We start from the raw sequence: 24,740 nt of genomic DNA on the forward strand, positions 1-24,740 counted from the left end.
GTGGGTGGCGGGTGGCGGGACACAATGCAGATAGTCCGGGTAGCCAATATGCAGGGGCACCGGTTAGTCGGGCTAATTGAGGTAGTATGTACATGAATGTATAGTTGAAGTGACTATTCATATATGATAAACAGAGAGTAGCAGCAGCGTAAAAGAGGGGTTGGGGGGGACCATGCTAATAGTCCGGGTATCCATTTGATTACTTGTTCAGGAGTCTTATGGCTTGGGGGGTAAAATCTGTTGAGAAGCCTTTTGGTCCTAGACTTGGCGCTCCGGTACTGCTTGCCATGCGGTAGTAGAGAGAACATTCTATGACTGGGGTGGCTGGGGTCTTTGACAATTTTTAGGGCCTTCCTCTGACACCGCAAGTGATGTACTGGGCCGTTCGTACTACCCTCGTAGTGCCTTGCGGTCGGAGGCCGAGCAGTTGTCTTACCAGGCAGTGATGCAACCAGTCAGGATGCTCTCGATGTTGCAGCTGTAGAACCTTTTGAGGATCTCAGGACCCATGCCAAATCTTTTTAGTTTCCTGAGGGGGAATCTGCTTTTTTGTGCCCTCTTCACAACTGTCTTGGTGTGTTTGGACCATTCTAGTTTGTTGGTGATGTGGACTCTAAGGAACGTGAAGTTCTCAACCTGCTCCACTACAGCTCCGTCGATGAGAATGGGGGCGTGCTCGGTCCTCCTTTTCCTGTAGTCCACAATCATCTCCTTTGTCTTGATTATGTTGAGGGATAGGTTGTTATCTCTTGGCAAATAGTGTGGTCTACAGTTTATCATAAGCACTCTACTTCAGGCGAGCAAAATCTAGAGACTTCCTTAGATTTCGTTCACCAGCTGTTGTTTACAAATATGCACAGACCTCCCCTTCCCCCCCTCGTCTTACCAGAGTGTGCTGTTCTATCTTGCCGGTGCAGCGTATATCCCGCTAGCTGAATATCCATGTCATCATTCAGCCACGATTCCGTGAAACATAAGATATTACATTTTCTGATGTCCCGTTGGTAGGATATTCATGATCGTACCTTGTCTAGTTTATTGTCCAATGATTGCACGTTGGCAAGTAATATTGGCGGTAACGGTAGCTTTCCCACTCGCCGTCTGCGGATCCTTACGAGGCACCCCGCTCTGTGTCCTCTGTACCTGCATCTCTTTCTCTTGCCAATGATGGGGATGTTGGCCTTGTCGTGTGTCTGAAGTACATCCTGTGCGTCCTACTTGTTGAAGAAAAAATCTTTGTCTAATCCGAGGTGAGTGATCGCTGTCCTGATATCCAGAAGCTCTTTTTTGCCATAAGATACGGTGGCAGAAACATTATGTACAAAATAAGTTACAAATAATGCAAAAAAAAAACACATAATAGCACAATTGGTTAGGCGCCCGTAAAACTGCTGCCATTTCTTCCGGCGCAATTTTACAAAAATGACTGCAATTCATAGTTCATAGATCATACATACACACAAAAAAGGTCTCTAGGTTAAAAGGTCTCTAGGTTAGATTACTTGTTGGTTATTACTGCATTGTCGGAACTAGAAGCACAAGCATTTCGCTACACTCGCATTAACATCTGCTAACCATGTGTATGTGACAAATAAAATTTGATTTGATTTGATTTAAAGGGGTTATTCAGCTCTCCTCATAAGACAACCCTTTTTGGTTCCAGGTAGATCCCTTTTGGGTTTTATGTAGAACCCTTTATGTAGAACCTTTATGTAGAACCTTTATGTAGAGCCGAAGAACCCTTTTAGGTTCTAGATAACACCTTTTTTTCTAATAAGGGTGTATGAATAAAAGGTAGCAATAGCAACTTGATTTGCAGGTCTTTAGCAGGTTGGTTATGTACTGTACGTCTCTTAAAATTTTAACAAGAACCAGCAATACCAGGGCACCTAATAAAACGCAAAATAAAATACTCATGCTCAAGAACGTGGCTTTATTTTTACTGATACTTAATAAAATGCTAAGCATGCATTTGATATACCTTACCATGTGAGGTCTCAGTCTGGCATCCGTCATGGAAAAGTCAAAGACAGTATTAGAATGGATGGCTTTGTCTGAGAGTTGAAAGGCATTAAATCGCTGGTGTTCCTGTGATTAAATGTCAGCTGTCACTCTGCATGGGAGAGCTGCTGTTTCCCCTCACCACCATATGTACAGTAGACTATGCCAGTCCACATGGGGTAAGGCTGGGTGGGGAGTGTGTGTGTGTGTGTGTGTGTGTGTGTGTGTGTGTGTGTGTGTGTGTGTGTGTGTGTGTGTGTGTGTGTGTGTGTGTGTGTGTGTGTGTGTGTGTGTGTGTGTGTGTGTGTGTGTGTGTGTGTGTGTGTGTGTGTGTGTGTGTGTGTGTGTGTGTGTGTGTGTGTGTGTGTGTGTGCGTGTGTGCGTGCGTGCGTGCGTGCGTGCGTGCGTGCGTGCGTGCGTGCGTGCGTGCGTGCGTGCGTGCGTGCGTGCGTGCGTGCGTGCGTGCGTGCGTGCGTTCTGAACTATTGGTCAACAAGGGTCAGTTTTAAAATTAAGTTTGTCCCTTGACAGAGAGGGGATCTTTTATCTGACTCCTTGCAGAAATAATGGACGTTTAGTGGCGCATTGAAGATTGATGTGGGGAAATTCTCAGGCCTATATCTATGCTGCATTCTTACCATCAATCAATCAATCAAATGTATTTATAAAGTCCTTTTTACATCAGCAGAGTGCTTATATTGAAACCTAGCCTGAAACCCCAAACAGCCACGTGATGTCAGATCCAGGCATGGAACAAGCTTTTCTTCCTCCTCTCCCTGAAACACCCACACAAAATGAAATGACCATTCTGACTGCAAAGTATACAATGTGAAAGGGACCATATTAAAATTATACTTTTTTTCTTCTCTTTTAGATAAACCTTTCTCTGAAGAAAAGTGTTGCTCAGAGAGATCACTTAGTGTTCTCTTGCTGCTCAGGGTGGTGCAGTATAACTTTCATAGCAACAGATTTCACTCTAATGTCTGTTTAAAGAAAGTCTTTAAAGCAATGTCTTTGAAAGAATAAGTGGCTTTGGTGTGCTTTTGAGTTTCGCGGCAGTTTGGATTTTTTAGTTATTATCAATTGGGCTGATGTTTGGAGTTTGATAACAGTGTCAGTAAAAGGGACAGTTAAATGTGATGGTATACTAAGACACTGGGATCCATTTTATGAATTTGATCCCACTCAGTCATCTCCCTTAATGATCTGCTTCAGCAGCTGTAGTGAACTTAGCATGCTCTAATTGGGTTTCGTGGGAATGCTCTTTACTATTTAGTTAGGGCGCTGGAGTTCAACCCCTGGGCCGTATTTATATGGCCCAGGGGTTGAACTCCAGCGCCCTAACTAAATAGTAAAGATACGTCATCTTTGAATTGTTATGGTGATGAAAGCCCAGGAAACAATGTGTGTGCCATGCCCGTCAGTGGTAATGCAGTGCATAGGTCCAACTGCACAGGCTCTCTCAGTGTAGGTCTGTATGATATACTGAAAGGTTAAGTTCATCAATTTGGTTGATTAGCTGTTAACCAACCACTCATTCAGTGCTCTTGTTAACCTGGGATAATAACAGAGACCTCTGTGTAATCTGTTTGTATCCAGGTCTTGAAGGCATGGCGTACAGGAAGGTGCGTGCGGCCCACAAAGGGTCTCTGGAGCGGGAGGAACTGCAGGCATCCGCCCTGGACCTGGAGTGGGACATGGAAAAGGAGCTACAGGACCCGGGACTAGGACTGGACCGCTTCCAGCTGGAGTGTGTGGAGCATCGGACCGTGGGCAACTCCAACCGTGCTGATCCAGACCCAGACCTGGAGCCCATCCAGCCCTCTGTGTCCGTCTCTCCACACGGTAGGTTTGAGCGGCTGCAGGAGGACCCCAACTACATCTCCCACTTCACCAGGGCTCCACCCAAGGGCCAGCGGAGAAGCAGCTGCAGCCTGGTCAAGTACCTGCTAGCAGGTGTAGGGCTCTTTATCCTGGGGCTACTGATAGGCCACTACGCCCACATCACGGACAAGCCCACCCCTGAACCCCCCACTGACACAGACCTCCTGGAGGAGCTGCTGAAGGACATCACAGCGGAGAAGATCCAGGCTCTGCACAGGTAGGTAGGCCTTTTCACACATACACCAATTACTCTGTGATTCTCTGTTTTGCCTCAATGCCTGCAGATCGTTTAGAGACAGAGTGTATAATATTACAGGTAATGCATCTTCTTAGTGTGGAGGCATTATGCGCAGCTGCAGAACAATAAGTAGCGAGCTGAGAGGATTTGCATGAAAATTACATTCATTTGGAAGTGTTTCTCTGAGAAGGAGGCTCTCCCAGGACATGCAAAGGTGATTTAGAGCACATTGATTGCTGCTGATCTCGCAGCCAATAAACCTGCGGCCCCTTCTGAAAGCTTTTCTCTGTCTGAGTGAAAGTTAGACATTCTTAGGAAGCAGATGTGGGCTTTTCTGTAACAGTCTCTCAGGGACCTGCATCCTTCTAGCAAAGACAGTCTCCCAGCCAAACACTGTAGCACACTGTATCCCCACTAGTGACAAGAAGGCCTTGTTCACTCCATGCCTAGCTGTGTATAGCTGACAGGCGGGGACAGGGCCCAAGCAGGTAGTAATGTTAAATTAAATGCCGACAAACCTCTGGTGGCATGATATTGTTTTGGTGCCAAGGATCATGGAATACATGTATATTTGTGTCAGAAAGATAACTTAGTTTCAACTGAACTGAGACAATCTGACTCCCAAACAGGCTTTACAGTTTTGTGTATTTATTATTTATTTCGTCACATTTATTTTTCAAGCGGCAGGGCCAACAGCAGAGCCCAGATTCTCTTGGAGAAAGACACAATATTGTAACCTCAACTAACATTATGATCATGCATTCAGCCTCCAACTCATAGTTCATACCTTGGATGTTGTTAACCAAAATAATTGCATTATTTACATGTGGGGCACAGAGCTTAGCCGTGGGAAGATGTTTGGGGGTGGGGGCTATATCAGCCCGCTAATATGGGACTAGTAAAGGCCCAGTGCACTACTTTTGTGAAGAAAAATAACACTTTTTTTAAATTCAGGGGGTGCTTCAGCACCTTCAGCACCCCTACTTCCTCCAGCTATGGCACAGAGGGAATCCTGCAATCTCTCTCACATACTGATGCTCTATGGGGAGAGGGGATATTGTGGTAGCTCAGAATGTTTCAAAGATAAAAGAAAATTGTTAAATGAAATGGTTTTATCCTCAGTAATTCTCCCACATTAACTTACGGCATTCTGTACTGCTTGGATGCCTCAGCTCTTTCCACTTTATTTGTGACCACTCGGATTTCTGCAGGATGCTAGTAGACTACAAATAACTTTATTTAGTCAGTGTACTGTGTGCTTGGTGATTGGCTATACATAAATAGAAGGGTGGGATTTAGTGTGCTATGATGAACTACGGTATGTAATAGTCTGATGTTTGGGCATTTTCTCCGTTGTGCTCCTGCCAAAAGGCCCATTGTTTTCCCCTGAATAGACTCTTATGCTGAGACGTTGATATTTCTTTGGCTCATTACTGTATGTGTTTGCTTCTTTTACCATTTACACTTCAAAGAAACGTGCAGGCGCATAAACAGTCTCGGTGAAATTGGATTAGCCGAAAATCCCTGGAAGAAGTAAATTTCCCTCTGTTTGTGTCTCTCTAATGCTATTCTTTATCTCCCCGAGACACTCACTCACTAATTATGCCCTGTAATTGATACAGTCCAGCATGTTGGGAGCATTTCTCATCCTCACCAATTGAAATAAATAATCCCAAAGTCAGATTAAGGGTCATGTCTCCAGGCGGATAAGGAAGGAGGGTTTGTGTAGAAGAAAATAAAAACTGTTTGGACATACTGATTACTGTAACAGAGGAAACATGTTGGCTCTGGAAGACCTAAGAAGATACTGCTAGGGACCTTAGGTCTCCTGGTCAATTCCATCTCCAAATGGAGAGGGAGGCTACAAACTGTCTAGGTTTAGTGTCAAACATGGTTGGCAGCTTTTAAAACAGGCCAGAACACAGTACACATAGCCTGCCCAAATACTGTAGCTACCCACTGGGCACAGACGGTAATTCAGAGTTTATTCCACCATGGTTCAACGTAATTTCATTGGAATTATGTGAAAACAATGTTAATTCAACCAGTGTGTGCCCAGTGGGTATGGTCATCATGAAGAATGGCTTTCTACCACCTTTGGGCTAATAAAGATATTGTGTGATCTGGTGTTATGTGTCATTGACCTAGATTGCCCATAACATTGTCAGTTCTTTTTTTATTCCCCATGGAGACAGACCCATTTGAATGAAAAGATGAAGCCAGACTGTTTCTCTGTGCAAATGTAGTCTGATTTGGGTTGGTGCCAAATTGAATTTATATAGACAATCTTACATTAATCATCAACTGGAGCCATATTAACCCGGCTGGTAGGGTGCCAATCATAAACTCAACAGGAGAAACTTGTGAGTAAGCGCAGCGTTTAAAAATTATGTTGATTCTCTAACAGGTGGAGCAGCCGCAAAACATGACTTTATCTTGATTACAGCTAGAATATGACAAATAAATACAGTAAGAGTCTTATTGTACCACATATTTCTTATCTACCTTTAACACATTTGGGGTTGTAGTTATAAAAATATAGAACGATGCCCAGAAATGAGACTCACACCTCCATATACCTGTGCACGGGTGTTATGGCTTTTGTAGCTCTGACTAGAATACATCTCTTTCTCTCTTTCTCGCTCCCTCTCTTTCCATCCCTCCCTCTTAATGAATCTCTCTCCACTGAGGGGGCTGTGAATGGACTACACCACAAGATAATCTGGGGCTTATATTATGACCTGGTGATAGGACTGGTAACATTCCTTTAATAGAATACCTAGACTTAGTGAGGATATTATGCATTCGTTAACAGACATCTCATTATGATTGAAAGCTTTTGAATAAATAGAACAGAATATTGTTGTGGGAATATAGTGCCATATGGGAAATGCTTGAGGTGCATGGGAATTGAATAATGACCTAATTGGTTGTCAACATGAACCATTGCCAAGTCGGCATACAGCCATTATAGTGTGACACTTAAATCAATAAAAGTATGTTTGGTATACCGAATAATGTAGGATGTAAATACAAAACTAAAAGGAGATTTAAAGAAATGGAATCATGTTATATATGGCCATATACAGTATAGTGTGCATAGTACGGTACTATATTTCAGCATGCCCAATGTTTTATGTTTCACTTTTTTGTGCTGTAATAATTCTTAGCGTGCTGTAAGTATAAAGGCACAGGGCAAGACCCAGATGCAGACAGGGGAGGCAGATGATTCGAGTCTCTAATATTTATTAGTCCAAGGGGCAGGCAAGAGAATGGTCGTGGACAGGCAAAAGATCATAAACAAGGTCAGAGTCCAGGAGGTACAGAGTGGCAGGCAGGCTCGAGGTCAGGGCAGGCAGTATGGTCAGGCAGACGGGTTCAGAGTCAAGGCAGGCAAGGGACAAACCCAGGAGGACTACCAAAAGAGAGATAAGAAAAAGCAGTAGCACGGAAAACCACACTGGTTGACATGACAAGACGAACTGGCAACAGACAAACAGGGAACACCGGAATAAATACCCAGGGACTAATGGGGAAAACGAGTGACACCTGGAGGTGGGTGGAGACAATCACAAAGACAGGTGAAACAGATCAGGGCGTGACAGTAAGGTATGAGCTGTGTCTGTTTATTGTGTATGTAAGAGAGAGAATGAGAGACTGTGTGTGCGTGCCCGCATGCAGCTTCTGCTGAATCTGTACGACCACTGCTCACTCAAGGCTAAGACCCATTGTTAGGATACAAGTTGAGATCGATTGCTGTAGAATGAAATTGATATTCCCGGGGTGTGTGAAACATAATTAATAACGGTGCATTACAATGGCCATCAATAAGCAGGAGACTACCCTAGTCCCACTGTCACTCCCAGGACAACAGGACAGCACCTTCTTCTTCTTAAAGAGAAACTACATTTGAGCAGACAGATAGATAGATAATGGTATGTTTGAATGGCATTGTATTTTCTCCTGGCACAGCTCCTACTTCCTGGTGGAGCAGGATGTAAAATAATGTCAAACGGCGTCCATTTGGTGAACATGGAACTTGCATAGCAGTCGTCTGATGGGCGAGGGAGGCAGTGACATGATGAGGTAGGACAGAGATTGTTCAAACTCTCTCCAGCGCAAGAGTGTAGAAATAATGAGGACTTGAAAAGTATTGTATGCCAAATTGGTGCTCCCAATATTTCAACAAGCACCAGCAATTACCAACATCTCCCCCAACATTCAGGTCAATTCAGGTCGATTTTTAGAAGCAGTGAAATTTGTTTTTAAAAGAAGAACTTGAAAATCAACTTTGGGAAACAGATTGCTGCTATGGCAACTAGCAGGATGAGCCCTCGCATGCACGACTTTGGCTCAGTCCAACCAAACGTCCACGAGTGTGAAGCCTAGGGTGCTGGTTTGTGAAAAGCAATTAAACTAGGGAGCTCGTCTCTGTGGTGGAAGGGAGCAGTAGGCTACGGGTGTCAGGAGTCAGAACCACGGCCCATCAGCCATGCCGGATGGATCCACTGTGAGCCCATGACATTTAAAACAAACAGTGATTAAGCAGGAGATTACCAAAGTGACTCTGGCTGCTGAGGTCATTTTGATCATTAGATCGTTTTGGGTGACACCAAGGTAATGTCTCCCTCCTGCCTCCTGTACGCCACACTCCAACACTGCAGTCGTATTTCACTCTGCCTCCTCTGCCCTATTCCTGAAGCCCAGCCCTTCCTTGCATGACAGCACTCACATATTTAATAATCTACTGTACCTCAGAATTGGAACAGACAACATTACAGATGGCAATTACTTAACAAAATGTGCAACTTCAATTGGACCTTTAGTATATAGGCTAAACTTCACATAATTGTGCCAGCCATAGTCTCTGACTAGTAATACAATGATATGAAGGTGAAGTTGCATCATGGGATAGAGGAGGTCATTAAATCTAAGTCTCCTGATGACCATCTTTGTGATCATAGTCAGACTTGATTGTCCATTGGAAGTCAAAGGTCACCATCACAGTTGTAATCCATCCCAGTGATTGCAAGTTCAAAAGTGAATGAGTAATAATAATGAGGTGGGTGAACGGCGCCAAACGGTTGGGGATATGTTTTATTGAGACCTCACTCTTCAATATTTTTATAAAGCAGGTCCAAATGCAGCTCAGGTATCACGATGACTGAGTGAATGACAGTTCTAGCTCTACACAGCTGTGTCGGGGTGACACTGCTGGGGTGATTCTTACACATACAGTAGCAGACGTTGGACAAATTTTTTATTCTTCTCCATTTTAGCTGCACCATTTACTGGTCGTATTTTTACAGTGCCAAGGCCGCCATGCTTTAGAATGACCATTCATGATTCACCGTAAACAATTGAAATCAAATTATTTTGGTGATGAATGCACTTATTCTAATTACAAAACATCAAATACTAGATTTGAATATCTGTATTCAAATCATATGTACCATCTGTTTGAATACTCTTTAATTGCGATGGGCATTGAGTGATATGTTTTCAAACTGAACATTTGCCATCTTTTCCAATTTATATTTTATTTAATCTTCTTCTCCTCTTTTCTACTACAGCTACTGTCTCCCTCTGTCAGTTGACATCCATAAAGTCTGTTAAGGGTTAAGGGAGGCTGTCCTGACAATGTTTTTTACAAAAAGGGATGACTTGATTGCTGTTATTTCCTGTGGCAGTCAATGCCCCTGTCAGTCAAAATGGTGTAATTGTCATGTTCAACACACTCAGTGCATCAATAGATGATGATGTCAATGGTTTTAACTTCCATTTTTATTATGACCCTCTTTTCCTTTTAAGTGTTAAAAAGGGTTTGGATGAAGTTCTTGTTAATGAAACAAGTTATCTGATTTCAGAGGACTGCCAGTGCTGTCTCCCCTTCTCTGTGGTAGGAAATCATGTAGACGGTGGTCAGGTTGGTGACCAATCTTACTGCTGCTTGCTCACCCTGTGACTGTAGTGATTGAGGGTCAGTGGGATGTCTCTGTTTTTTGTTATCATCTTGCTTGCCCTCTTCTGTACCCTGTCCAGTGCAGCTTGCTGCTTCTTTGTGCAGACTACCATCAACACACTGGTGTAACAGTTTAACTTTAGTCCGTCCCCTCGCCCCGACCCGGGCGCGAACCAGGGACCCTCTGCACACATCAATAACAGTCACCCACGAAGCATCGTTACCCATCGCTCCACAAAAGCCGCGGCCCTTGCAGAGCAAGGGGAACCACTACTTCAAGGTCTCAAAGCGAGTGACGTAACCGATTGAAACGCTATTAGCGCGCACCACCGCTAACTAGCTTGCCATTTCACATCGGTTACACTGGCATACTCCAGGCATGGTTGAATCAGAGTGGTGTAGATATCCACAAGTCACTGCCTGGTACTGTAAATGTGTTGGTCCCCACTGAGTTAGTTGTCCATGTGGAAGCCTTGATTTGTTGTGCTTGTTACAACTGGAACAGCCTGTCTACCCAAGATTAGTGGAGCATGTTTGGAGAAGCAGATTCTTAGCTCAATGGACTTCTTTCCATTAAGAAAATGTTGTTGTCTGCCGCCCATTCCTCTTAGCTTAATTGTTTTATCAACAGAGAGGTGCACCCTACCCAGCAAGCCTTAACAGACCGCTCTGCCACTATATTCTCCTAAGTTCTTTCTGTTAGGTGCCCTTCCACTCAACTACATGGCTATATCCCAAAGGGGAGATAGTTGACATGCAGAAGTATTATACAGGGAATAATGAGGTAGTTTCACTAGAGGGCACTGTCTCAAATATATTGTAGGAATACATCTTTGAACAAGTGCCATTGAGAATTCATCCATTTGCATTTACCATCTTAATAAAAATAATTAGGTGTGTTCTTACATTTGTCCTATTTATGTTTTTTGCATATCCCAATTCCCCTGAGACACCCTCGGAGAGTGGGGTCATGGCCAGGGATCAGCCATTAATGAAGGCGACCCTGGAGCAATTGGGGTTAAGTGCCTTGCTCAAGGGCACATCAACAGATGTTTCACCTAGTCAGCTCAGGGATTCGAACCAGAAAATGTTCAGTTATTGGCCCAACGCTCTTAACCGCTAGGCATTACATAGGCATTATGTCTGGGTAACTACTGTATAAGGGAATACCTGATAATCGTATGCCAGATGTGAAGTAACAGGTTGATTACCATACAGAATAATTTGTGCTGCCAGTGTTGAATTTCCTCTCAGACATGCTTTATTGAATCATACACTCTTTGCTATATTAGAATGAAAAACAGCACCCAACATGCAGAGGTAAACGATGACAATGCTTTGAGTTTTATATAGGGAGTGACTAGCAGGGAGCAGGCTGCTCAGCATGGCAGCGCTCACCGTGCATGTTTGGTTTATTTTTCAGCACTGTCGGATAATAGTCAATAGGCCTCTGTAGTCAATGGGCTGCTGTAGTCAATGGGCCTCTGGACAGTTACTGTGAGTGACAAGCATTGTCTCAATGAACAACTCCACTGCACTGTGGGTAAATTGTCTAATCCTTTCGTGGCCTAACTGTAGAGGCCAGGAGATAGAGCCAGGAAAGGAAAGGAAAGGGGCATACTAGAGGTTCTCGCTGTTTCACTGCAGGGCCTGAATGGACTTCCTAGAATACAGTACAGTATGTGCAGGGTTGTATTCCCCCCATCTAAAGAGCCTTGTACTGCAGCTGTGCTGTGGCAGGGAGAGTGGCGTTGGAGCTGAACCCTGAGCGCCATCAGGCGTCCTGAGTTTGTGTGCAGAAACACAAAGCTCTTTAGATGAGAATTGAGGCCCTGGCCTTCTATGGCTAATCGTGAGCTGAAGTCAGCCTTGAAGAAGCAGACAAGGTGCTGTCATCAGGACCTGTTTTATCCTCCTGTGAACACACTCTGAGAGCAAGGCCCTGTGCTATTTAGAGACCGCAAGTTAATAAAACATCATACTGTTCATTGAAGTTGAAAGGCGCCTCGACCCCATTTTAAGTTGAAATGCCTTAAAAGACCCATTATACATTCTTATAGATTCTTGGTACAAAGGATGAAGTACAGTGCCAGGCTTTGATTTGTCATAGCAGGGTCTTAGAACTAATTCTGAAGCTGCATTGAGTTGTTAATATCACTGTTTGTTTACTTGACTTGTTATTTGGTGAGGTGAGGCTCTGTGATAATACTATGATGAAATGAGTTGTCAAGAGTTTCTGTACACTGTTCCGTAGAACAGATTTAGGATATGTGTTGTTTTATTCATGACTATAGCCTAAAGAGCTAAGCATTATGTTTAGGAACTATACTGGGAACAGAGGACCCACCTCATGCTCTGTGCCAAAGCCAGTGGAGAGAGATCTTGCATGGGGCTTTTTGAAGTGAACTTGCCTTCAGGGCCAGGGAGATTGATAATAATTGCCAGACACATCGTGGCAGGTAATTATTTTCCTGTTTTATCCAGCCAGGATGAGGACATTTCATATGCTTTCTAGAAACTACTGCTGTTGTTTATATACTGTAACATCAATAGGGTCGCAGCTGTAAAAAAGTTTTTGTAAAGGGATTTGAATTTTTGGGGATTGTGAATTATGAAATTGAGCCTGAAGTTATATTTTTCTGTTTTAATAACAGCCTTTTTTTGTTTTCTTCAATAATTTACATCGCCTTGCATGTGTGTCTCTGCTTATGCAAATGTACGCTGTCCATATCTGATTGAAGCCCATTAATGTCCTGCAGACATAGCTGCTCCTCTGAGCACACTGCATTCAGACACACATACTCTGTTGAGTAGAGGGAGTAGGCCATCTGGTTCCTGCCTTTTAAAACAGTGAGCTTCCACACCACCAATAACAGGTACAATAGTGTGTGTGTTTGTGTGTGTTTGTGTGTGTTTGTGTGTGTGTGTGTGTGTGTGTGTGTGTGTGTGTGTGTGTGTGTGTGTGTGTGTGTGTGTGTGTGTGTGTGTGTGTGTGTGTGTGTGTGTGTGTGTGTGTGTGTGTGTGTGTGTGTGTGTGTGTGTGTGTGTGTGTGTGTGTGTGTGTGTCAGACACAGACCAGACACAGTCCCTAACATATTTGTGTGGAAACAGCATTACAAAATGTCCCTCAATACACTCTAAACAAGACCCTCTTCATACATTGGGTGTTGAGGTAAATGCTGTCCTCTTTCCAATGTAGCCCATTGCCCACAGATATGATCATATCTTTCCCTTCATCACATAGTCACAGTGCTGTGATGTTTTTGCCACAGGCCTCTGCCACATATCAGCTGCAAATGTTCCTCCTTGCTGCTTTTTCTTTTATCTTCACCACATGAACTGAGTGCCAGTGATTTGGAGCAGAGTGAGAGCGGTGCATGTGTGCCGTGGAGAGGTCCCCTCTCTGTCAAGGTGGCAGTGACACACGGTTGTCTCACTCAGGCCATTCCATTTGGGACAGCACCGGGGACATTTGCCTTCAGATGTCACCTTGGCTCAGATGTGAGCTTTTGGCCTGGGTTTAGTAGGCTTGTTGCTGCCAGGCAATGTTCACACACACACCCACCCTACACACACACACACACACACACACCCACCCTACACACACACACACCCTACACACGCACACACACATTCTCTCTTCTTTCTCCCTGGTTCTCCTCCCTTCCTTCATCCCTCTCTCTTCTCTCCCCACCTGGAGACCTGTCCTCCCCTGTAACCCTGAGTTTTAATTGCCTCCCCTACATGATGATTAATCCACCAGACCACTCCAGCAGTCTCCCCCAGGACTCTGGCCACTCTAGGACCTTTCATCCCTATGTACTGGAATGCACTAATGTGTAAAAACTATTTAAGGCGTCTGCATAAAACGAAAAGTTCCCATTTGACTTCATTGTAGTTGGATACAGTAGATTAAACTCTAAAATATATGTATTTGTTGAAATTCAGTTTGTCATGGATACTCCTTTGCGTTCAGATGTCACGTCAAATTCAGAGCTCTCTAGTCCCCTATTTTCTGTCAGATTTTGTTTTAGAGGCCTTGGGTGGTTTGTGGATTAATGAAAAGCAAGGAATTCTTTAAATTAATTTCTGTCTGGCACAATACAATGTACAAGTCATGATCAATGGGAGAAGCCTTGCCTCGCTCGAGACGGGTGACATTAACAGTCCAGGAGACGCTTCTCTTTCTGCAGGTGGTTTGTCATTTTGAACTCATTCTCAGTGTGTGAGCAGATGTCTTGAATAAAAAAAGTCTTTAGAATCCCCACAGGAAACAATGGTGGTTATGCCAGCTCTGTCTATAGCATCATTTGAGCGTTCTCATTGGAGCCCAGCAGGTCAAATAAAAGGGAAATTATGTTCAGCCAACCTGAGCCGAACAAACATATATATTTTGTATTTTAGCACAGGAGCTATGTTGGCGGCACAAAACACATCCTGTTTGGTGTTGTTAAAGTCATTGACATTTCAACTGTGATAACTAATCTACCGGATTTCATTTTATTGTGTTATTTTCCTCCTTCCTCCGTGTAAGCCAGGTCAGGTAATGACAACAGAGGATGACTCACATGGACAGATCAGTGTGATTGTTATGCTTATGTGAGCGTGAGTGTTAGCCTCAGACTGAGGGTCTCACCCCCTGAGAGCCCAATGGAGAGACCCTGGACCGGGGGGGTGTAGCTGTGTGTGCAATCTGTTGTTAGTCTGCAGCCAGGGATTGGCCGTCTTCTCACCTGGCTCCTGCTGCCTGCCTGGGCCACACCATGCCCCCACCCCCCACCAAAGATGCTTCATTCTCCCTTTGCCAGGTTTTGGTAAAAATGCATTCTGTCCCGATAATCATATTTCACCTCTGTGAAGGGGAGCTGGTTAGCGTTAAAGACCTTACTTGACGACGACGCAGCGAGAAAGGAATGTGTTAGAAAGTGATAAGGAGGGCCCATCTAATACAGGGGAGTGCATTTCCCCCGACAACCTCCTTACCTTGGTGCTAATCTCTCCCACTATTTGATGTTTACACTGTGTGTAGAGCCTCCATCTCCCGGTTCCATGGGCTAATAGTTTAGTCCTAATCCCCCTTTGCATTAGCATTGATCCCCAAATAAAATCCCTATTTAGTGCACATCCTAGAGTCCCCAGTACACCCAGGTTTAGAAAACACTACAGTCAGTGGGTAGTGAAGGTACTTACAGTTGTGCTGCACAGTGAAGGAATGGTGGGGGCGGATAACTAAGTATGCTGAGTGGAGGAGGCTGCTCTCTATGGAGCAGAGCAGAGCAGGGCTGTGTGGTGTGTGTATGAGAAAAGGCATGGCTTGTCACTGACTCAGATGCATTGCTCCAGTAAGGCTGTGTGTTTACTGCCGGTGTTGTGCCGAAAAGCTCCCCCCTGCCAGAATTCTCCCACCACCTTCGCGTGAACGCGCACACACTCAATTCTTCATTGCTGCGACTTGCTTGCTAATTGAGATTTCTGATCACTTTAGGCTGCGTTTCATTTTATTTTTTATGTTGGTTTGATCGCGGGGAAGGCACTAGTAATGTCTGCAGTTTTCGGTTTGGCTATTTCTTTCAAGTGTATTCATCTATAAATAAATCTCTTCGACAAAATTCATCATCTCTCCCATGTTTTATTTGACTAGTAGTTGTTCTGAAATGTTTATTGCTTGCCTACATTTTACTCCCTCCTGTATGTTTAATATAACACACATACATTAATTATTCATTTTGGTTGCCTATCCTGAGGTGAAGTTTGTTCTATAGAAAGTATTTGACTCTGATGTGTGCCACAGAAAGTATTTGACTTTAGCCACAAAATTAAGGAAATTAGAAGGGGTGGGGAGGATTTCGGCAAGGCCATTTTCTTGCTTGCCGAAATTCTCTCCCCCCTTCTATCTTGGGACTGCAACGCCTGATACACTTCAGAATCATTTTGGTAGCTTATGTTGACCAGTAGTATGTGCCACAGAAAGCAAAATTAGAGTATAAAGAAACACAAACATTTATTTTAGAAACATTTTGTAATGTTGAAGAAAATAAAGGTAATACACAAATATTATCACACAATAACACAAAAACATCACAGAAAGTTAAGTTTGCTAACAAACATTAAATAAGAAATACACATTTTGATCTTTGCATAATAAGATATAAATGACAATAAATCAAATATAAAAATACAATAAATACCATAAACAAATATTGGAAAGCTGCATCAGCTCGACTGAACATTTAGTCCACTTTTTATGGAAAGTTTTCCAGGTGATACCGTTGCCTGGAACTCAAGCCTAACCTAGTCCTGACAGGCAGCTCAGACATAATCCTCCAATGGTGGGATGGTTTCATACAGGACTGGTGGAACCATCGTGTGCAGCGGTCACAACCAATCTGAAATTTATGATGTATAATGTTAATGTATTTAAAATATTAAATACATTTTCTTGAATTACAATTATTTCATTATCAGACAAAGACGATGATACTACCTCTAGAAATATTACTGCTTATACAAATTTGTACTCCTTAAAATGTGCCTTTAGAAGTGAACAAGCAATTACCCAGTTAGTGTCTTCCTCATTATTGTCCACCTCCCCACATAAGTGGCACAGTTGGCTCAGGTCATCTAGCAAAACATAATGTCAAGTAGTCTATACATCTTTACATGTATTTTCCTGAGCAAATAGGGAACAGGGAACAAGGGAATAGTTTAGGTTTCTTGTAACAGAATTATTTAAATACATGTGTTTAAGTGGCCATCTAGTCAGAAGTTGGATCAAAGATAACCTTGAAATATCTATATAAATGTTGTTTTTTTATCTACAATTATATTAAATTAGAAATTGAACATACCAGTGTTTTGGAGGAGAGGGACATCTTTGTCCGTATTTGAAAAGACAATCGATTCCTCCTTAAGAACACATTCAGCAAACTGGGGGAAATAATTGATGGGCATTTCAGTTTTCCCCAACAAAATTATGTTACACTTAAAATTATAATTCGGAAGTTTACAACGACACAGCTATAATATAATTTGACAGTTCTGTTTGTCCTTTTAGTCAGTATACTTTCAGTAGGTTAATTGTACATTACTTATACTCTCATACTTACTTTCAAGGCAAAGACCCCACAAGAAGTAACATCTTGTTGGCATGGGTGAGGAAGGTACCACACGCCCATCTGGAGATATTACACCCCTTCTCTCTCAGGAATGATCTGAACATATATGTTAATACAAGTACAGCAGTTTGAAACACTTTATCGATTACAATATGGAGAAAATGGCCTTGCCGAATCCCTCCTCCCCTTCTAAATATCCTTAATTTTGTGGCTAGACTCAAATAATTTCTGTGGCACACACTTCTGGTCAACATGAGCTACCAAAATGATTCTGAAGTGTGCCAGTCGAATAAGACATGGGAGAGATTACGAATTTTGGCAAAGAGATTTATTTATAGACTAATACACTTGAAACAAATAGCCAACCGAAAACTGCAGACATTACTAGTGCCTCCACAGCGATCAAACCGACCTAAAAAATAAAATGAAACGCAGCCTAACGTGATCAGAAATCTCAACTAGCATGTCGCAGCAATGAAGAATTGAGTGAGTGTGCGTTCACGGGAAGGGGGGGAGAATTCTGGCAGGGGGGTGCTATTCGGCACAACACCTGTTCCCTCAAGGCAAAGCACACAGGGCTGCAGTGCCTCCACTATCAGTCATCCAACCCCGCAAACACCCCCGTCCCAACTACGATACGCCCACAAACCCACAGCGGCACCCACAGTCCATTTTAGTGCAAGGGACGTGCTTTGCATCAAGGGTAGCCACATGTCCCAAATTGTACTGGAAATTCTGACTCTTTGTCCCGCAACCAAACAGTTATGTCCCGCATTTTACCAATGAATTCAAACACCACCAATTTAGAAAAAAAGTTTGATTTGTCCCTTACTTCAGTCAGACATTCCAACCTATCTTGCAATCATGTTGCGCTTATGAACAGATATATAGCCTATCATAAGTATATGTTAGTCTACTGGTGATGTTAAACACTTCTCCAATCGTTGCTGAGATCTGATATTCTGAGCAGCGAAAGACGAGATATGGGCCAATGTCATAGCCCTATCATCAGCCAATCACTTTTCTCAAATCCGTTCGGGGTAAAATCCATCTAAACTTGGAGACGACAGTTGCATAACTACTTACGAAAAGCATGCATCTGACGAAGAGCTACAAAATTAAGTAAATAGGCGTTAGACCAAAATAATTTTGTCAAATTTGAGAGGCTCTCCATCCTCATTAGCTGCTCATTCAACATATTTGCTGCTACTCCATGTCGTTTTAAAAGTCTCCCTAACTCTTTTACATTCCCTGTCAGAGACCAACCAGAAAGGTTTCCTTGGCCAAATATTCCAAGATTTTCATAACACAGCCACATATGTGGTCTCTCGTTTAAGCATCAACAAATGCTGCTTCAATTAGCTCTCCATGGTCAATCCGACGTCTGCAGAAGTCAGAGCATTCATACTTCTTTGCTTCTTGCCACTTGTAGTGGTTCAGGTCTAATCTCTAGCCATCCAGCTAATTAAAAGCAACTAGCTAAACGAAAAGCCAATACCTTAACTCTTCTGAGATGTTGGAGTCTATTTCCCGGTGCTTAACATAGGAGCACAGCCAAGATAGCATGAAGTAAAAAGGCTGTACCGTTTTTCCACCAGCATCTCCATCCCGAATCTCCCCATTGCCCCCCAGCAAAATTAGCCTAAACTACCAGACAAAGGTTTTAGAACACCTACTCTTTGAAGGCTTTTTCTTTATTTTACAATTTTCTACATTGTAGAATAATAGTGAAGACATCAAAACTATGAAATAACACATATGGAATCATGTAGTAACCAAAAAAATTGTTAAACAAATCCAAATATATTTTATACTTGAGATTCTTCAAACAGCCACTCCTTGCCTTGATGACAGCTTTTCACACTCTTGACATTCTCTCAACCAGCTTCATGAGGTAGTCACCTGGAATGCATTTAAATTAACAGGTGAGCCATCTGAAAAGTACATTTGTGGAATTTCTTTCCTTCTTAATGCATTTGAGCCAATCAGTTGTCTTGTGACAAGGTGGGGGGGTATACAGAAGATATTCCTATTTGGTAAAAGACCAAGTCCACATTATGGCAAGAACAGCTCAAATAAGCAAAGAGAAACGACCGTCCATCATTACTATAAGACATGAAGGTGTCACGATCGTCGTAAGAAGCGAACCAAAGCGCAGCGTGGTTTGAATACATTCTTCTATATTTAATGAAGAACACTTACACAAAAAACAACAAAACGAATAAGACGAACGTGACCACTATAATAAACACTGTGCAAACATACAACATAACATAGACAATAACCCACAACCCACAATACAAAACAGGCTACCTAAATATGGTTCCCAATCAGAGACAACACAAAACACCTGTCTCTGATTGAGAACCATATCAGGCCAAACACATAGAAATAGACAAACCAGACATACAACATAGAATGCCCACTCAGTTCACACCCTGACCAAACAAAACATAAAACATACAAAGCAAACTATGGTCAGGGCGTGACAGTACCCCCCCCCCCCCCCTCAAGGTGCGGACTCCGGCCGCAAACCTAAACCTATAGGGGAGGGTCTGGGTGGGCATCTGTCCGTGGTGGCGGCTCCGGCGCGGGACGTGGACCCCACTCCACCATAGTCATAACCCGCTTTGGTGGCGCCTCTGGAGCAGGGACCCTTGCAGCGAGTCCCGGACTGAAGACCATCGTAGAGGGCGCCACTGGACGGAGGGGCAGCTCAGGACTGAGGGGTAGCTCAGGACTGAGGGGCAGCTCAGGACTGAGGAGTAGCTCAGGACTGAGGGGCAGCTCCGGACTGACAGGCAGCCCCGGACTGAAATGCAGCTCCGGACTGAAAGGCAGCTCCGGACTGACAGGCAGCTCCGGACTGAGGGGTAGCTCAGGACTGAGGGGCAGCTCCGGACTGACAGGCAGCTCCGGACTGAAAGGCAGCTCCGGACTGGCGGGCGGCTCTGGCGGCTCCTGACTGGCGGGCGGCTCTGGCGGCTCCTGACTGGCGGGCGGCTCTGGCGGCTCCTGACTGGCGGGCGGCTCTGGCGGCTCCTGACTGACGGACGGCTCTAGCGGCTCAGGACAGACGGGCGGCTCTGACGGCTCTGGACAGACGGGCAGCTCAGGCGGCGCTGGACAGTCGGGCAGCTCAGGCGGCGCTGGACAGACGGGCAGCTCAGGCGTGCCGAGGCGCACTGTAGGCCTGGTGCGTGGTGCCGGTACTGGTGGTACCGGGCTGGGGGCACGCACCTCAAGGCTAGTGCGGGGAGCAGGAACAGGGCATACTGGACCCTGGAGGCGCACAGGAAGCCTGGTGCGTGGTGCCGGAACTGGTGGTACCGGGCTGGGAACATGCACCTCAAGGCTAGTGCGGGGAGCAGGAACAGGATGTACTGGGCTGTGGAGGCGCACTGGAGGTCTGGTGCGTGGTGTTGGCACTGGTGGTACTGGATAGACCGGACTGTGAAGACGCACTGGAGGTCTCGAGCTAATGGCCTGCACAACCCGTCCTGGCTGGATGGTAACTCTAGCTCGGCACGTGCGGGGCACAGGCACAGGACGTACTGGGCTGTGCAGACATACGGGAGACACAGTGCGCAACGCCGGCACAGGATATCCTGGCCCGAGGAGACCCACTGGCTGTCTGGAGAGCAGGGCTGGCACCATCTTCCCTGGCTGGATCCTCACCCTAGCTCGGCAGATGCGGGGAGCTGGGATGTAGCGCACCGGGCTAAGCACGCGTACTGGAGACACCGTGCGTTCTACCGCATAACACGGTGCCTGACCAGTACGACGCTCTCTCTCTCCATAGTAAGCCCTGGGAGTTGGTGCAGGTCTCCTCCCTGGCTTCGCCACACTCCCCGTGTGCCCCCCCGGAGAAATTTTTGGGGCTGCCTCTCGGGCTTCCTACCGCGCAGCCGTGCTGCCTCCATTCGCCGGTATCCCTCCTCACACTGCTCCAGAGAATCCCAGGAAGGCTCCGGCACTCTCCCTGGGTCGACCGCCCACCTGTCTATCTCCTCCCAAGTAGTGACACAGTCCAGATCACGCTCCCATGTCCAGTAATCCTGACATCGCTGCCTCTCCTGCTCCTGCCCGTTACCACGCCGCTTGGTCCTTTTTTGGTGGGTGATTCTGTCACGATCGTCGTAAGAAGCGGACCAAAGCGCAGCGTGGTTTGAATACATTCTTCTATATTTAATGAAGAACACTTAAACAAAAAAACGAATAAGACGAACGTGACCGCTATAATAAACACTGTGCAAACATATAACATAACATAGACAATAACCCACAACCCACAATACAAAACAGGCTACCTAAATATGGTTCCCAATCAGAGACAACGCAAAACACCTGTCTCTGATTGAGAACCATATCAGGCCAAACACATAGAAATAGACAAACCAGACATACAACATAGAATGCCCACTCAGTTCACACCCTGACCAAACAAAACATAAAACATTCAAAGCAAACTATGGTCAGGGCGTGACAGAAGGTCAGTCAATACAGAACATTTCAAGAGCTTTGAAAGTTTCTTCAAGTGCAGTCGCAAAAAACATCAAGTGCTATGATGAAACTGGCTCTCATGAGGACCGCCACAGGAATGGAAGACCCAGAGTTACCTCTGCTGCAGAGGATAAGTTCATTATTGTTACAACATTTTGGAAGCACACGGCATCTCTGTACAGCGCTCGATTTGGCCTCCGCGAGCCTCCAGGGCCAGCGCTATTGCGTCACACCCTCTTTACGGCGCGTCCGGACCACTTTTCCAGATCAATCATAAATTGGCTTTTACAGTGAAATGCTGCTGAAGCTCATCGGAGTGTTGCTCCGCCACTTCTCACAATGTTGCTTGATTATTGAAGGTAGATCAAAGCTGAATCAATGTCTCGGAAGATCACATAATGATTCATTAGTATTCTACATTACAGAACCAAATAAAATAGCATAATGTTACTGTTACATCAAAAACACCAACTTAGTCATTTCTTATGAGATTTTAGGATGGTTAGCTGAATAGTAAAATAAACACTGTCATGGGCCAAAACTCAACAGCTCACACCACTAGGCAGAATTAGCTTGGATTGAAACAAAATACAGGAAAGCTACGTAGTTTGTGAACATCATTTACTCTAGTTTGCTCACAAAAAAAGTGATTGAAACAAGATCTAAATTCATATTCCCATGAAACGGATTAAGATCAAATTTTTGGCATGAAGATTCAGTTTGAAGGTTTTACTGGTAGAACGTGGCCAACGTTTTGCTACACTGTCCTGTGAAAATCATCCTGTTGTCCCACATTTGGGGATTTTAAATGTGGTCACCCTAGTGTAGCTCCAAGCCATATCCAAAATACCAGTTTGAGTCTTTGCTCATTCTGATTTGAATAATGTGGGGAATAATGTGGGGAATATGGTTTAGCAGGTGGCTGTAAAATGTTGTTTTTCATTGATCATCAATCATAATTATCAGTATTCTGCACTGTGACACATGGCACAATGATTATGGGAATTGCAATAAGCCGCTTGCTGTTCAATCATAGCTGATTCAGCCACCATATGCTTTCTGATTATTTAAAGAATTAAGTGTCCTATATGTCAATGACAAGGGCTTCTGCTGCAGGCTGGACAGCCACTGTAGGCTAATGTCCCGTTGACATACTGTGTGTCTGAATCCCAATTTACACGCCAGTCATTTCACATCTCCTTTGGCTAGGCTCCAGCATGCAGCAGTCTCTCAAACCCAAGTATCTGTGCCAACGAGAGTCACTCTGATACATAGGACTCATGACAGAATGAGGAGAAACCCATTATGAGTGTCAAGAGAGTTGAAATACAATACTGGATGATAAGATATTTGCCAGGAACAATATGTTGGATTTGTTCCAAAGTTAGAAATGATTGACTGCATAGCTGATCTCCTTGTTGGTCTTTGCTAGTGGAGGGTTTGGTTGTTGGTGGGTTCATGGTGTACCGGCAGGTCACTGGGTCCTGCTTCTGATCATTAAAAGAAAGAGGTCTGAGGCTAAGGAGCCACTCTGGAAGCATACCGCAACACAGCACCACGATCAGGGCTAGCGCTACTTCCTCACAGGCAGCTTTGAATTCCAGACGCACAGAGTGACATTCAAGTCCTCTGTGTGTGCTTGGACAGGGTGTGTGTGCCAGAAATATGAAAGTGAAGCACAGCTTCTGAATCCAAGATTATTCATCTGTCTGCAGAGAGGAGTTTCTGTATCTGGCAGTGGCCTCTTTCTTTACCAGGCAACGCAGGCCTTCCTTCCCAGTCCTGATATGAAGCTGTCCAACCCTAATGTCCAACCCTAACCCTAATGTATCAGTTTCACACACAGAACATTAATGCAATGTTACCACATGACATGTGGTAGGGGTTTTGGTCAAGCCCCATAAATCAAAAGATTGATGTCATGGATCACTAGGTAGACATGGTTGTTAACATGGCATACAGTAGGCCTGTCTAACAATGTGCAAATGTCAAATTGTATTGTTAGTCATAGTGTATCATAAAGCCAGTGGTCAATGCAGTGAAGCAGAAACAAGCTGTGATTAATCCTTGAAGTATACAGTATATATATTCATAAAGAGGCCTGCGGCCCTCCCACGGGATTCAGGCAGCAGTTGGCAATTCTATTTTTTAAAAGACCACTCTTGACCGCAGACAGTTAAAATATGGGTTTCAAGCTTTGGTTCTCATCCTCTGTTTGTGGTTCACCACTCCACTGGGTAACATCTTATACTACGGGACAGTTGCACCTCATCAACTTTAAATAATGAGTGATGAAAAGCATATATTTTTACAATCAGATTTCAATGATCTTATGAATTGCCAAATTGACCATTAATGCCAGGTGGTTGTTTATTTTATGTTTTTTTATACATAATATGAGAGTTAAAGAAGGAGAGTACATGTAGAGACACCATGTAGTGATTCTTCACTCTCTCTCACTCTCTCTCTCTGTCTCTCTCTGTCTCTGTCTCTCTGCATTTTTTATTACATTCGCCTGCAGAGATGACTTTCTGCCAAGCAGAATTCCGGTGCCCATTTCTGATTTTAATTAGGGCGGTGGGATTTGCTTTCTCTGATTCCTTGAAAAAAGGAGTTACATTGTTACTCTCAATAACTTCCTTCCTCTCCTCCAGACTTGTCGGCCTGATTATGTTGAAAGAGTAAAGAAACACAACGTAGGCCTTTGAGAGTGGTTCAACCGGACACATTCACCTAAACCCCATATGATTTTGTGTTGTATGTGCATTTGTGGTCATGTTTTATTCCCCCCCCCCCCCCCCCCTTTGAGTCTCGGTGGGTTGAGGCATTGAGCAGTGTGTGTTGCAGAATGCTAAGTCCTCCACTGGAGTTTCTGTGAGGGAGTGGATTTGTGCTAACAGCCAGAGCCAATGATTAAAACACAGAGAGGCCAGAGAGAGCCAGCGCTTGGCTAAAGGGCAGGAGTTACTGTAATCCAGGGATAAGCGACCTGAGCAGGCAGCAGGCACCCTCCTTACACACACAGACATGCTTGTC

At 44.3% G+C, this 24,740-nt stretch overlaps 1 protein-coding gene across 3 annotated transcripts in view; it reads left to right on the forward strand.

The window, feature by feature from the left end:
* Window positions 1-24,740, forward strand: part of LOC139541191 (inactive N-acetylated-alpha-linked acidic dipeptidase-like protein 2) — a 340,439-nt gene that overhangs the window by 131,810 nt on the left and 183,889 nt on the right. For all 3 annotated transcript variants that reach the window (XM_071345568.1, XM_071345567.1, XM_071345569.1), the window contains exon 2: window positions 3,601-4,102. In XM_071345568.1, the coding sequence (XP_071201669.1) occupies window positions 3,612-4,102 (491 nt within the window). In that variant the 5' untranslated portion in view covers window positions 3,601-3,611. The remainder of the gene's footprint in view (window positions 1-3,600; window positions 4,103-24,740) is intronic.

Source organism: Salvelinus alpinus, chromosome 16 (assembly GCF_045679555.1).
Source record: "Salvelinus alpinus chromosome 16, SLU_Salpinus.1, whole genome shotgun sequence".
Taxonomy (NCBI): Eukaryota; Metazoa; Chordata; class Actinopteri; order Salmoniformes; family Salmonidae; genus Salvelinus; species Salvelinus alpinus.